At 41.6% G+C, this 16,275-nt stretch overlaps 2 protein-coding genes across 2 annotated transcripts; one reads left to right on the top strand and one right to left on the bottom strand.

Moving 5' to 3' along the window:
- Positions 1–2,754: 2,754 nt before the first annotated feature.
- Positions 2,755–9,284, top strand: hspa8b (heat shock protein family A (Hsp70) member 8b). Its single transcript, XM_080771780.1, has 9 exons — positions 2,755–2,909; positions 5,237–5,447; positions 5,541–5,746; positions 6,281–6,433; positions 6,561–7,116; positions 7,216–7,418; positions 7,642–7,840; positions 8,158–8,390; positions 8,765–9,284. Exons 2-9 carry the CDS (start codon positions 5,243–5,245, stop codon positions 8,960–8,962), a joined length of 1,953 nt encoding a protein of 650 aa, XP_080627906.1. The 5' UTR covers positions 2,755–2,909; positions 5,237–5,242; the 3' UTR covers positions 8,963–9,284.
- Positions 9,285–10,342: 1,058 nt separating this feature from the next.
- Positions 10,343–11,781, bottom strand: lim2.3 (lens intrinsic membrane protein 2.3; the record flags this gene model as incomplete). Its single annotated transcript, XM_080772694.1, has 4 exons — positions 10,343–10,404; positions 10,536–10,670; positions 10,760–10,912; positions 11,607–11,781. The coding sequence occupies 4 exons, from the start codon at positions 11,779–11,781 to the stop codon at positions 10,343–10,345; spliced, it is 525 nt and encodes a 174-aa protein (XP_080628820.1).
- Positions 11,782–16,275: the final 4,494 nt, after the last annotated feature.

Below are 16,275 nucleotides of genomic sequence, written 5' to 3'. Positions count from 1 at the left end.
GATCATAGTCATCCATTGTCTTGGACATACAGTAGTAAATGTTGGGGATGGGGGGGGGGGGGGTGATAGCGCAATCTGAGATTATTGTAGCGATAAAGGTGTTATCATTATTCTATATGCCCGTTTTGTACTGAAACAGCTTGTGTTATAGCCCCAGGCTTTAAATTGAATCTGAACTATTTCTGTGCAGTTCTCTTACAGTCTGTGACTAAAAGACACACCTACCTGAGAGAAACCCTGGGCCTTTTGTGCAACATCATGAAATGAAAGAAGACTCTAACTTTCCAACATCCCTGAGGGAGAACACTACAATGCACCCTGTGGGTACAACCCAGAAAGGGGCATGATAGATTACTTAAGTGGTATCCAATGTCAAATGCCAGTTTTGAGCTGATCTTTGTTTTGTTGTCTAAGCATTTGTCTTCAAAGCACGCCATTGGCGTGGTTGTGGTTGTGTGGTGAGTTCAGTAGGCTAACCCAGGCACATTATTTCAGCACTATGACCCAAACCAAGACATCTTAGTCACATGTTGGAACTGTCATCGTGTGGGGAATCTGGGGATTTACCGGATAATGTTTTGTGACCTATTTTTCATAGGGAACCATAGACACATGTACAAATATGTGTCATCAAAAGCTTTACTGGACATTTAACTACTTGAAGACACACAATAGGCCTGACTTCTAATTAATAATTTACAATATTCACGACCAGGCTAGTTATTAACACAGTGTTAATTAAAAAGTGGTTAATTCTGATAGTGTAATATCATAATAATAATACTGGGTGCATACAGGTATCTACGTTCTGGGAGTTAAAGCAACACTGTGGATGTTTATGATCAACTAACTTCTCTAGGTTGACCTCCCTTGAGGTTATCCCTTGGCTAAGGTCTCCTGGCAGACACAAAGATAATTGACTGTTATTGTTCAATGATACCACCTCATTTGTGTCTTTTTTTGTTCATTATGTGATGTACAGATAAGTCTCGACAGATGTGGACATCCCTCCTACAGTATTCATGCCTGACTCGCGAGGGTGTGTTTTCTTTTCTGCTCCAGGTGGGCCTATACATGTAGGTAATAGGTATAGTATTATCCCTCACACTTAGCAACAATGTGAGACTGTCTCCTGTGTCAGTGACTGCAACACATGTGGAGGAAAACAATACTTCCAAAGAATAATTCCAATTCACAGTGGGAGAAGTTCCAATTCACAGACAGAAGAATAGGTCTTACTTTTGTCAAAGGATGCACATGACGGCAACCCATGGGAAAGAAAATAAAACTTCCAAAGAATAGTTCTAATTCACAGCGGGAGAGGTTCCAATTCACAAATAGATGAATAGGTCTGACTCTTGACAAAGTATAAGCACATGCATATTTGCAAACGCGTGTCACCACACAGTGGCTCATATTCAGAATTCCAGAATGAAGAATATTTCACAGAAAGCCTCAAATATTTATGCTGCTGCTGCTGCTACTGCTGTGGATGACGATTGTCCTTATAGTGTTCAGACAGAACATGAGGTGGTACATGAGGTGGTACCATATGGTACCACTGTACCGATCAGCCCTAAAAACAAGGCTCCAAAGTCCAAACATCCCAAAACAAACTGGTCAGGCTACTTCTTGGCCTTAGCTTACTCCAGAACCCACCTCACCCGTGCTCATTTCGATAGGTTGGAATGAGGGTTGACGACAGACAGCAACTTAATGGGCCTGGTATACAGGATTCGCTACACCACTAAGATGCGCCACTAAGATACCCATGTACCTGTATGAAGTCCACCATCAGAACACCACAAGCCATGTTCAACACAGATTTATCTCAAACAAGGGGTTACATTCATTTCACTCCTATGCCACTAAAATGTGGAACACCCTACCAACAGCCGTTAAGAAATGGAAATCCCTAGACTCCTTCAAAACCGCTCTGTAAGAGCACTTACTGCAATTTGAAATTGAAGTCCCCCGGGCCCCCTCTTTACACGTATACACGTTTTCCCTTTTTTACTGTATAGGCCTATACAGTATGTAATTGAAAGTGGAGGAGCCTTATGAAAACAAGTCTAGTGCTTTTTCTGGTTTTATCCTCTTAGCAGATTTTTTATTGACCTGTACTTTCCTTGAACTGTACCCATTCTACAAAGTACAAACTATTACAAATGTATCAATCAATCAATCAATCAATCAATCAATCAATAAATCAATCAATAAATAAATAAATCAATCAATCAATCAATAAATCAATCAATCAATCAATCAATCAATCAATCAATCAATCAATCAATCAATCAATCAGAGCGCGTCCTTGCACTGTGCACAACCCGTCCCATGATGTGTAGGCTTTAATCTTTGCTTTAATGACGCGGTGCGGGTGACTCTCGGTCTCGGGTGACGCGACCAGTCTATGGACGCGACTCACGCGAGGTTAGGCCACGCGCAATCTGAGAACCCATCGTCAGAAGAATAAAGGAAAAACAGCGCCCTCTTTTCCATAGTCTGTCTTGAAAGGCCACGCGAGACTAGCACTCTTTGCGCAGTAGCCTGCACCTGTGGAAAGCCTCGTTTCAGTTTACTACTCAGTGCTCTGATCCGGTCTAGAGCCCACCTACTGTATCCGTCAATGTAGACGCACGCATACATGCACACACCGTTGCCGTATCCGCTCTAGACCCAGACCGGGTAAGGAACCTTTAAAGCGAATTCATTCCAGTTAGTTTAGACTTTAGAACGTTCCAGAGAACATTTCCTCGTGCCTTTAAAACAGTGGGAGGAGCACAACCTCTACACCATTCATTCATTGCCTGTGACCGAGGAGGACCTGCCAACGGTCAACCGAAGATCAGATAGACCTCTATAATTAATAGCAACGACAAAGAACATTTGCAGAGGTCGATACACCGGTAAGCTATATACTCTCCCCCCTCCAAGATTGCGAAAATTGTCTGTAAAATACATGTTAAAAATTACAATGCGGTTGGATGGATGACTGTCACTGTAAACTAGGCCCGGCCTAGCCAATAGCCACAAGCAACCTGTCTAGCATTTAGCTCCGGTCCATAGCGTTAAGGACTATAAACGCTATATCTGGCATCCAGATTCCAGATAGCACCATAGCATTATTCTACCTACCGGTTCCCTCAGTCCCTACGCTCATTCTGCAGCTCATGAGCGTAGGGGGGAACGTATTGGGGCTAACCGGTAGATAGCTTGCTGCTAACGGTAGGCCTAGCCTACTTAAACCGAACGTTTAGTAGACGAACGAATTATTACCGTAACATACGGTAAAATAATTCAGTTTCACATTTTGCAAATTGGTAACTTTTAATCGTTTTCTGAGTGTTTGGCATCATTATTATTAAAATAAAGTTATGAACGTGTATAAACCATATACCGGTAAACGCACGTGCACCGTTGATGACGCAGTGCGGTGACGCAGCAAGTGAGCAGAATGTTCTAATCTAGATTCTAGAACATTCTGCTCACTTGCGTCACGTGATAGAAGACAAAGTACTACTGGACGTTCTTGAACGATCAGTAGTACTTTGTCCTCTGTCACTTATTAGCTCATCTGTTACGTTCTACTGTACTATTTAACATTCGATTTAGCATTTTCATGTTTAAAGTTAGACAAAATGAATTATTAAAAATATAGATCTGAATTTTGACTCTTGATCCAAGGCTAGTATATCACTAGGGATTCGGGCCACCACGTGGCCCTCACATCTACCTGGCTGATATGATGATATTGTCCCTTTTATGCCCATATATAGAGCGTAGTCACACTTATGCCACACAAAGGGACAGTCCGCTTTTTCATGCCAATAAAGATGCACTGTGATTGCCCTGTACCCACTTGAGTGCCAGACGCAGTGTGCCTTCCACACTTCCGCTTGACTTCCTCCTTACAATCTAGCTTACAATGTGATAACACATGCTCCAATGATCTGCAGTAGCCAATGAGGCATCAATTTTTTATGGGCGCTAGGCCCTTCTATTTGTGTTTGTACCGTGGAAACGATTTTTTTGGCTGAGCATGGAATATGATGTATGATAAGAGCGCCCCTCACTTAACACATTTATTTATTTTAATATCTTGACAACATATTTGTGCATGGCTGCATTGGGAACTCCACTGCAGTGGGAACATACAGTAGCTGCATTGGGATGGTTTTGGCTGAGTCATGGTTGTCCATGTTCTCTCCCCCGGCCCCCACACACGTAAAGCGTTGTTGAGTACTAAAAAACGCCCATTCTCGCCCATCCTCGCTTAAGCCAATTTGAATATAGGATTCATTGATTGATATATTGATGCAGCATGTTAAATGTTCCCAATTTCTAAATGGCTTTACAATGAAAATACTGTTTAATGTTCTACTTTAGAATCCTTAAATCCACCATGGATGAGTTGGCAGCGTGTGGTGGTGCATCGTTGCCGTTTACCATTTTAACTGAAATAATTATAGAATTACATGCATCTCTCTATAATTTTATAAATGTTCTGTCCAATAGATGTAATATGACTGTCATTAAACATTTATGGTTTGCTCAACACACAGCTGTGTGAATGGAACACAAACCAGGAATAATGACAATGCAAAATGTTACAATTCGGTTCTTGCTCTGAACCTTTAAACTTTATGTTTATTAAAGGATCCCCATTAGAGACGCATGAAAGAGCCTCTAGTCTTCCTGGGGTCAAAGATGTGAAAGGCACATTTATAGACCCTCGTGGGCAAAAATCCTTGATTATGCGATGGAATATGCAAGTTTTTATGTGGTGAAATTGCCATTTCAAAACATAATTTAGCCCATCTCTAAGCCACACCCACTGCACTCTGCGAGGGAAAGTTGTCCTGTCACCCATTGAGATGCATGTTAAATGACTGGATTTCTCCATATAAATCGATCATTTCAGTAGCAAGAGCTTGAAAATGTCTTCTAAATCTAGTCAACAAAGCCTGCAGTAGGATATGCATTGCATTGGACAAATGTTCATGACGTTATTTCAATAAACTAGAAATACCAGGGAGAAAGTTGAAACGGCTATCAACTTTGACGAGCGTGTAACGCTAACGGGCAATCTGTGCCATTTGGCTGATTATGCAATGAATTGTGCGATCGCATCATCGTGTTTTTCTGTAGGTTATACATTTAATTTAATATCTCATAATGTTTAGTACAATATTACTTTCTTTTTATGAATGCAATATTTTTTATTTTACCGCAGGCAACCATGTCAAAGGGACCAGCAGTTGGCATTGACCTGGGCACCACCTACTCCTGTGTAGGGGTGTTTCAGCATGGCAAGGTGGAGATCATCGCCAATGACCAGGGCAACAGGACCACACCCAGCTATGTTGCATTCACAGACACAGAGAGGCTGATTGGGGATGCAGCCAAAAATCAAGTGGCCATGAATCCTTGCAATACAGTATTTGGTAAGATTTTATTCCATAAGTGAAGCATGGAAGTTGATCACTGCTTATGTTTGTTTTTTATTTTTACTAATTTACTTTTTACTCTCCTCTCAGATGCAAAACGCCTAATTGGACGGCGGTTTGATGATGGTGTTGTCCAGTCAGACATGAAACACTGGCCTTTTACAGTAGTCGATGATTCCACACGCCCCAAAGTACAGGTGGAGTTCAAGGGAGAGACCAAGGCTTTCTACCCAGAGGAGATCTCTTCCATGGTGCTGGTCAAAATGAAGGAAATCGCCGAAGCGTACCTTGGCAAGGTAATTCCTAGCTAGGGGACTATCAAGAAAGAATGTGGCAACACACTGTTGTTGTAATAATGACCCCTCACAAGATCTATCTATTGAAATCAGTCGACTTGAGCTGCTACTACTGCATAAGTCTGAAATGGTGATCAACAGGAAATCAAACAATTGTGTAAAATATACCTACAATGTGCTAATTTATTTACAAATGTGTCAATGTGAATGCCTTTCTAAAGTAAGACAAGGACAAAAATATATTGTGCAAGAAATTTAAAGATAAATTAATCCCTAGAAAAAGATTCACAGCAACAATGCTTTACACTCCATAACAAATCTCTCCAGAAAGGTTCATCTTGGTCTTGCAGATAGTGTATAGACATTGACATTGACAATGAGATGAAAACAAAACACTGCATGATTTGCATGCAGTCAGCTAGTCTTCGTTCAAACTGAGTAAATAAAAGGTAATGTGTTTTAAATACATGTATATCCCACAAAGCAGACAGTGTTCAGATCGGGCATTAATTTGATATTCCTGTTCCTCCACAGACGGTGTCCAACGCTGTGGTAACAGTGCCTGCCTACTTCAATGACTCTCAGCGTCAGGCTACTAAAGATGCAGGGACCATTTCTGGACTCAATGTCCTCCGCATCATCAACGAGCCAACAGCAGCTGCTATTGCTTATGGGCTGGACAAAAAGGTACAGTACCTCTATAGGCTACACCATTTTCATGATGCATGTGTTCTTAGAAGTAGCATTTAAAAAAAACCTCTACCTGCATAATGTCTCAATTGGAGATGGTTCAATATGTATTTTTTTCTTGCAGGTGGGAGTTGAAAGAAATGTTCTTATCTTTGACCTTGGTGGCGGCACATTCGATGTCTCCATCCTGACCATCGAAGATGGCATCTTTGAGGTCAAGTCCACAGCAGGGGACACACACTTGGGAGGAGAAGACTTTGACAACCGCATGGTTAATCACTTCATCGCAGAGTTCAAGCGCAAGTACAAGAAAGACATCAGCGAGAATAAGAGGGCTGTGCGTCGTCTGCGAACAGCCTGTGAGAGGGCAAAGCGTACCTTGTCGTCCAGTACACAGGCCAGTATTGAGATCGACTCTCTGTACGAGGGCGTCGACTTCTACACCTCCATCACCAGGGCCCGTTTTGAGGAGCTTAATGCTGACCTGTTCCGTGGCACCTTGGACCCTGTGGAGAAGTCTCTCCGTGACGCAAAGATGGACAAGGCCCAGATCCATGAGATTGTTCTGGTGGGAGGCTCCATTCGTATCCCCAAGATCCAGAAGCTGCTGCAGGACTTCTTCAATGGGAAGGAACTTAATAAGAGCATTAACCCAGATGAAGCAGTTGCCTATGGTGCAGGTATGGCTGCAGTTTATAATAACTAACCTCTTAAATTCCTAAACCAAGAAATCATCTAAAATATGTAGATGTGGATTTAACTTGTAAAATGTTTTGCAGCTGTGCAGGCTGCCATTTTGTCAGGTGACAAGTCAGAGAATGTGCAGGACCTGTTGCTGCTAGATGTCACCCCTCTGTCCTTGGGCATCGAGACTGCTGGAGGAGTCATGACGGCACTAATCAAGAGGAACACCACCATCCCTACCAAGCAGACTCAGACCTTCACCACCTATTCAGACAATCAGCCTGGTGTGCTCATTCAGGTATTACAGCTAATGGCCTCAGATGAGTTGCGCTTGTATACGAATGAAATTGGTGTTTAGTACATTTATAATGGGGATGCAAAGATTCTCGCTTTAATATTGAACTGTACAGTTCAAAACATTTTAATATTTACAATTAAAGTTTTCGTTACTAATAATCTGTCACTGGGAAAAACTCGATAATGAATGCTTATGTTTGGCTGACCTAACATTTTGCCCACAGGTGTACGAGGGTGAAAGAGCTATGACCAAAGATAACAACCTTTTGGGGAAGTTTGAGCTGACTGGAATCCCCCCAGCACCTCGGGGTGTTCCCCAGATCGAGGTGACATTTGACATTGATGCCAATGGCATCATGAACGTCTCTGCTGCTGATAAGAGCACTGGCAAGGAGAATAAGATCACCATTACCAACGACAAAGGTACACCAAACAGAAGTACAGCATTTCAGCACTGTGCCAAAATGGCATGCAGTGTGAAGTTTGACTTAAGCTATCCTCGCCTTCCCTTCTTTCCTCTTATTTTCTGGGGCAGCCGTAGCTTATAAATCGGTAGAGGCCATCTGGTATTCTGAAGGTCACTGGTTCGCTTCTTGGCCCTGACTGTGTTTAAGTGTCCCTGAGCAAGACGCATCCCGTAGTCAACAGCAGTTTGAAGCTGTAACTAAATTGCTCCCACAGAACTAACTTTCATAACTTGGCAGCATTCTAACATATCTGTCATTTTTTGTTGTCACTAGGTCGCTTATCCAAGGAGGATATTGAGCGCATGGTCCAGGAAGCTGAGAAGTACAAGGCTGAGGATGACGTGCAGAGAGACACGGTTTCAGCCAAGAATGGCGTGGAGGCTTATGCCTTCAACATGAAGTCTACTGTGGAGGATGAAAAGTTGCAGGGCAAGATCAGTGATGAGGACAAACAGAAGATCCTGGATAAGTGCTCTGAGGTTATCAGCTGGCTGGATAAAAATCAGGTATGAATTAACACAGACTGGGATCAGTCATCCACAAAAGCTTCTCTTAATTTGGCTAATGTTGTCAACCTTATAATATAGACAGTTGTAGTCATCTTGTACTTGTTTCAAGTACCTGCTTTATCTGACATTTTGCTTAGAAAACTGCATGAGAAAGCCATAGCTAGCATATAATATGAATGATAATGCACCATTTGAAATATATAACATTACAAGAAACGTTTGATTTTTTTTTTTTACAATTTAAAGATCAGTCGGTTCACACGTTTGTTCAATGTTTTATCATTAAACATGTCAGTAAAGTTGTTATTTTTTACAGCAGTTTGAGAAACTTAGTATTAAATTAATGCGTTTCCCCCCCCCCCCCCCCTCAGTCTGCAGATAAAGAGGAGTTTGAGCATCAGCAGAAGGAGTTGGAGAAGGTGTGCAATCCCATCATTACTAACCTGTACCAGAGTGCTGGTGGAATGCCAGGGGGAATGCCAGGTGGAATGCCAGGCGGCTTCCCAGGGGCTGGTGCTGCCCCAGGAGGAGGAGGATCATCTGGCCCTACCATTGAGGAGGTCGACTAAACCAGGAACATTCCATACCATCTGTATTTCTATATGTAGTTTTTTGGGTTGTCAGAGAATCATTCATTGTATCCAATCAATGATTATATAGTCAGGGAGGCTAAAACAAAATCTTCAGAATTTCCAAGAACAATTTGTCTTGTTCTTTGTTTTTTGTTTTGTTTGTTCTGTATGCTGTCTCATGGACTGAAGCTATTGTAAGAGCAACTACTTCTTTGGGACTTTGGTTGGCACTTATGGACTTTGTTCTGTTGCACTATTTAATGTTTCAGTTATGTATGGCACCACAAAGAATTTACATTAAAATATACGATTTTGCTTATTTAGTTTGTGAGTCTTTTATTTCATCACCTTTTGCTTTATGGTCTAGTTGCCAGCCCATAGAGCCCCATTGTGAACCCAGACTTTTATGTTAAAGTATGGGTCCCCTACATGTAGAAACTGCTGGATGCTAACTTGCATATGTTGAGCAATTTTCATAATGGCATATGTGACCATACCATTGACGACCTATAGAAGGCAAAAAATCCAAATTTCACCATGCTTTATGTAGCATGTGACATGTCAAAGAGGGTTTTCATGAGGCTTTATCCATATCAAGCATTAGCTTTGAAAAAAAAACTACTGCCATAGCCCGAATCAGCTGACATCACATTTGTGATTATGGCTATGGCCGTTTTAGCCTAAACAGTTTTTCTTTTTGTGGGGGCCCATACTAAACATTTCTAACAAACATGGTTTGGGTGCAGGTCTTTTTTCCGACAGCATATTGATCCGAAACCTCAATCCTAACGGCAAGCACGGGAGCAGCGCATGTCTGACCATCGCTTTTTCGCATCGCAGCGAATGTCCCCCCGCTGCGGATCGGATCGTTGCCCCGTCTGCTAGAATGCTGTCGGAAAAAAGTCCGCCTCCCGGTGTACTCAACATGTCTGTGTTCACATTCTGGCTACTAAGACTATAGAGGGTATGCGCATGCTTAAAGTGAATGGCACATCGAGTGGCAGAGCAACATGCAAAGTGAGTTTAACAGGACTTTTCTGTTTGGATGCATGGGTTGTCAAGGCCTGAAAGTATTTTTTTGCCACTCTGTAGGTATTCCTGCATAACTTCCGGGTTTGATGTCACGTGCATACCCTCTATTACTTAGACTGAATTTCTAAAAACAAAAGAATGGTCTTCTATAACTATGTTTTATTACCACAGATACATTTTTAACTGATCACAGACAAATATTATTGATATTACCATTTATTTTGTTCAATGGTCGGGACAGCAAGAAAGACATCTTGTATGGGAAGATTTGCTGGGATAATCATCTTAGACATGTATCGTGGTTTATGGACCACTGCTTATGTCACGTGAGGATGTGTTGGCAGATCAGCGTGAGTTTGAGTTTCTTGGGCATTCATGCATCCGGTAGGCACACATGTAGAATATACCTGGGGGGTAGGGGGGGGAAAGGAGATCTGAATTATTCAACAATGTGCTGCATTCTCAATTTTAAGTGGTTGACGTTATTCTCTCATTTAGAATGGATCTCTGAGGTTTAAAATCATGACAGTACACATACCTGAGAAGAATGTGAGCACCACTGCTACCCAACCCATTATATAGGACCATGAGAATCGCCAGTTGCCATAACGTTTACCATAGTAGTTCACTGTCACTCCTGTGTAGACTGCCATTGCTAGCAACACAAAGAAGCCTGCAGAGGACAAGGTCATGAAGTCATGGAACTGTTAACATACTGTAGTCAATGCTACTGTACATCAGGATCATCGAGGATGTACTCACAGGAGATGAAGAAGAGGATGCCGGCTGCAAATGTCTTGTCAAACCCACCAAAGAAGGATGAATAGTGGATGAAGGCCATGACACCGATCACAATGCCGAGGAAACAGGCTAGCAGGGAAAGGATCATGAAAGCCCGGGTGGCATCCCAATATGCTGAGGAGACAAGAGCACAGGGAAAGGCTGAGACTTGGGAGACTAGAAGCATTTCCAGCTAAAGGAGTTAACAGTAGTTCAAATGTATCTTATTTATCAGAATCAAATTCTTCCATCTGTTCAGGATTTGGACTTGGTACATTGCTCTCAAAGGGGAAAAGTATGAATTAAAATGGTACGGCCTGCAAAAAGTAATTAGTAATTATAAAAGTAAGTTTTTGGTAAGACCAGGTGTGAGCAGTATATGGGCAACATGAACAGTACTGGGCATGTACAGTAGGCCTATATATATGATGAGAAAAGTCATGAATAATCACAGACCAGTTATGAATATGTCAACATTGCATGTTATGTTAAAAATGTTGTACATTTTAGATATTGCACATATTAGATATTATACATACCCTGCCTTTGCTATCATAGTATGTGTACACATACAAATAGCAATCTTGTGAATGCATACTGTATATCATAAAAATAAGCTTTTTGGCTTTGGCTTCATCATTTGAAAGATAGATGGCGTGATCGACCTTTTCAACTGAATCTCAGTGTTACATTTTGTGCTATCAACCATTCACAATCACCACACAGCAGAAACCTTGTTCAGGTTAGTTGCATGGGCACAGGGAAATGGTCAATCGCAATGTGAGCGTCTGTCAGCATTCTATGTATGGAGAGAGTTTTACTGTCTTACCAATGCTGTCTGTGTGGGTCATGCATTTTCCAGGCACACAGTACCGCCAAAGGCCCTGGTGCATGTAATTGTTGGAGTGTTTGTACTGCATCCAGTAGTCGGTTGCCGTGGAGATAACAAGGAGTATATTCCCAACTCCAGCACAGAACAACCCACCTCCCATGAAGCTGTACATCCTTAAAACACTGACTAACACAGGGAGACAGGAGGCAGTTATATACTGTGACAATAATAATGGCTGATACAGAACATTGTTAAACTGCAGCTATGAGAACAAAAAATAAATAAAAATCTAAATACATTTGTTATAATTAGGAGGATAATTGCTAAACATTTAAATTTAGCAAGACAAGCCTGTCAGACAATAAGACAAACATTAATTTGTAAAATGCCTTGCACAAGTTCACGTCATTAATTCATACACTCAATGCTGCGTAAGTCTCCGAGAAAATTACAGGTTATCAGTTTTTAAGGTATTTGAATAAGTATACACACTGATTTGACATGAATTGCCTACCTTTATCTTTTTTCCCCCAGAAAAAGTCAGTGATTCGAATATAACTAGGTTGTCAAAGCACAGCGGAGCCCGATATTGCCCTGGGTGGCAGGAAAGTTTTGTTTGTGGATAGGAAACCAAGCGAACAGAGGACCTGATGGAACAATGGAGCATGCTGAGCCACAACCAATCACAGGGGATGAGTTTTGTGTTTTAGGGAATCTGCTGAAAATACAAAACTGTTAAAGCGCTGTGCAAGTCTCAGTAATACTGATGACACAGGGTTTTCATTTCACAATGCTGCACAACTATCCACTGTGTCCCAATGGTCTGAGATAGGCTGAGGCACCACACTATTATTACTGTAAAAGTTAACAGAACTTATCTCAGAAATGAAATGACTTGATGAGGGGGTAAAGGAAAGAAAAAAGGTGCTTTTAACATTTGTGGTGTGTATCACTTTCTATATGTATATTGTTCATGCAACATGCAACATTTTCTTCACTGAAGATCACATTAACGATAACTAACCCTAACCCTAAAAATAAATCATTCCTGATTTTGCCATGAGTTCTGCTATACATCATTTATTTATAAATTGTGTGTGTGTGTGTGTGTGTGTGTGTGTGTGTGTGTGTGTGTGTGTGTGTGTGTACGAGCCTCGTATACTTTCCCTCATTATGAGAGAGTCTGAGCATGAATGCGTATGCAGATATGGATGATGTACGTGAATGAAAAAAAGATAAAACATTGGGTCGGTGGGATCACTATGACACTAAAATATGTAATGTATTGAGAAACAAAGCCTCCTCCTTTTTGTTCACTATGTATATTGTACACAGGTTTGAATTGTCAAGAAACATGTACCTAGTTTTCTGAAAACCTTCAAGTACTTAAGGGGGGGGGGTTCATGTATGCATGTATTGTCCATATGACTTGTCTTTTTCTGTTTAATAAAAATATTGAAACACAAGAAACTTGTATCACCCAATAAAAAAGAGTGAGAAACTCCCAGCTGACTCGTCCCACTCCTGCTTCCAGGAGGCCTCCATCCTGCCTTTGTAGAAAAACGATCAGAGATCACACTGAGCATCTCTTGTGCTGACTTGTTGTATGGATGGCGAGACTTGAGTCTGTTTGGAGACAACTCTGTCGTAGTTGTGTTACTTAGGCAGGATATGCCAGTCATAACTGGGTTTTTCTTGCCAAGGCGAGGGTAGCAGTGCCAGTTTATCATCGGAGGCCGGCTGGGGCAATTAGAAATAATCAAATGTAGTGTTTTCCCATCCGAATAAAGTTATTTTTGTCGTTTTCTCATGCCCCACATAGTGTCTTTGTGTACTCAGAAAAGCGCTAACTAAATTTAAGATATTATTATTAGTAATAGTAGTATACTCTTTAATATATTTTTTATCCCACAATGTTGTAACCCATTTTTCACCCCTGTGTCAATCATCTAATGTGATCCTGGGCTCTACACACCCTCCACCAACCTAGTCCCCATATATGGGGGACAAGGGGAGAGCAACGGACTTGAACTCATGCTTCCTTCATGCATGAGTGTCCAAGATGCTCCTTTACACCTGACAGGGGGGAGTTTCCCTGGTTGGACGTAGCGCGTGGAAGGAACACTTTATTCCAACCAGTTCCTTTCCCCTCCATCAGGCGCCCGGCTGGCCAGGGGGAGGCAGTTTAGTGACCAGGATTACTGCATGTTTTTTGTGAGGGTACCTACCCTATGGGACACGGGGAGAACATGCAAACTCCACACAGAAAGGCCCTTTCGCCAACCCCGCCTTCGGGGTTGGCGTATAGACACCAGGACACAGACACATAGCACCACAATCCAATATTAGTCTTGTCTGACCATTTTTGTAATGCAGTTATCACAAAAGTAAACTATAGTATCTATAATGCAAAAGGAAATTTCCATTCACTAGTTGAGGCAAGGTGATATGAAGTTTGTCTCAAGACCAGACCCACCTCTGATTTGTGGTTGAATTTGTTCTAGAATGTGAGGGTGTTTTTATTAATTTATTTCACAGTGTAAACGTTTAAAATGTATCACTTTGAGAATAATTTCTTCATACAAATTGCATCAGATTTTTCCGTCCCAGCCAAATACAAATGACATAATACAATGTACTCACTGTTTCCATATCCTGTGACATTCCTTCAATAAAAAATGTTAAAATAGGCCTAAAAGCCCATCCCTATTTAGAATACATGGCTCTTATGACCACTAGATGGTGCATTTTGTTGAAAAATAGAAATTTCAATCTATGTCTCACCTATATTGTCCAATGTAAAAACAAAATTAAGCTAAAATGTAACGCACACAAGCACAAACTGACTCACAGAAACAACACATGGGTACTGCATGTTGTGCTGGTAGAGTATGTTTGTGTCGAAATGCAAAGTGGCTGTTCTCCCAGCTAACATGTCCATCTGGGCCCAATTGGGTTTTGACATGGGCTATGGGCATGGGTTACAAGTGGGCCGTGCACCCAGTTTTCACAAAGGGCCCACCCGTGTTAGCCCATATGGGTTTACGTGGGTTTCTAACTGGATCTTAGGTGGTATCCAAATGGGCCATTTTATTTCAGAACCATGTGTTTTCCTATATGGGTTTGAACTGTGATCTGCCTTAAGTGGGTACCAGCTGGGCGAATTATATGTGACCCATGTAGGCCACACTTGTGTCCGCCCTCATTGTCTTCCGTCCTGTTTCTGTTGTCACCTGCTGTCGATTGTTCATTCCTACGGATAGGATGCAGTGCGCCACATTGGCAGTGTTTCCAGTTTTCTGTAGTAGTTTCTTCACGTGTTCAAACTTTATGACTGGATAGCACTTGATCTGTAGAGTCCTACATTACTATCTCCTACGATCAAGGGTTAGGGTTAGGGTACTGTAGCATGCCGTTTTTTCATCATTTTTGAGGATTTGAAAAAAATGACGAAAATCATTCCGACACCATGGACTATAACCCATGGTCAGGAAGTGATTTTGTCTTTTTTTCAAATCCTCGTTTTTCATCGTTTTTGACCATGGATTATAGCCGGGTTAGGGTTAGGGTACACTAGCATGCCATTTTTCATCATTTTTGAGGATTTGAAAAAAAGACGAAAATCACTCCGAGACCATGGACTATAGTAAACTGACGCTGCCAGATCCAAAAAGCTTGCTACACAAATTTGTTTAACAGCTTATTGGGATCTGGGATCGCGGAAGCAAATTCGATGACGGGGCTGTTCCTTTTTTTCAAGATACATGGTAGATGATTGGATGGGAGCGTCTGTCTATCACCGTGTGGGCGTGCAAACACAACCAATCATATTGACGTGTCTATATAGCTTCACATCCGGTTTCGCACATATCCCGCCCTTAGCTCACGCTGATTGGTTCGGTACGGGTCGGATCTGTGTTAGCTCAACCCCCTCAGAGATCCCAGCTCCAAATAAGCTGTGAAACAAATTTGTGTAGCAAGCTTTTTGGATCTGGCAGCGTCAGGTTAGGACTATAGCCCATGGCCTGTAAAAACGGGGATTTGTAAAAAAGACAAAATCACTTCATCATTTTTGACCATGGATTATAGCCGGGTTAGGGTTAGGGTTGGGATTAGGGTTAGGTTCCACGGGCTAATAAAGTGTAAATTCGGGGATCCTTGACAGGGTTTGGGAACCACTGTTGTAGAGGGTATATAGAATAGATGGATGTTGATAGTATTAGTTAGTGACTTTGACAGTGTACAAATGGAACCGGATTTCAGCAGGTCAAATGAGGTACAGAAAACCGTATGACTCCCAGGCTGATCTCACTGGGGGAAAACTGTATGAGTTTATTTGTTTAAGAACTAACAATAAATTGAAAAATATATTCTGGATGTGACACTTACAAGCCGAAATAGCGCAGTTGGTAGAGCATTAGACTGAAGATCTGAAGGTCCCTGGTTCAATCCCGGCTTTCAGGAGTTGAAATGAGGTACAGAAAACCCTATGACTCTTAGCGCGCAGGGTCCGGCCCATTCCTCTCTGTTATGTCATATGACGAGCATTTAACTTTTAATATCACAATTATTGTAGCTAATCTTTAACTGAATCTGGAAGTATTCCTTTATTAAATGATTCTTCATAGTCTGGAATTGTAACTGATCAATTTTCTTTTGTGACTTT

The sequence above is a fragment of the Protomyctophum bolini genome (assembly GCF_963924005.1).
Source record: "Protomyctophum bolini genome assembly, chromosome: 9".
NCBI classification, from domain to species: Eukaryota; Metazoa; Chordata; class Actinopteri; order Myctophiformes; family Myctophidae; genus Protomyctophum; species Protomyctophum bolini.
The sequence above is the reverse complement of the archived record's forward strand: the minus strand, read 5'-3'. Positions and strand labels throughout refer to the sequence as shown.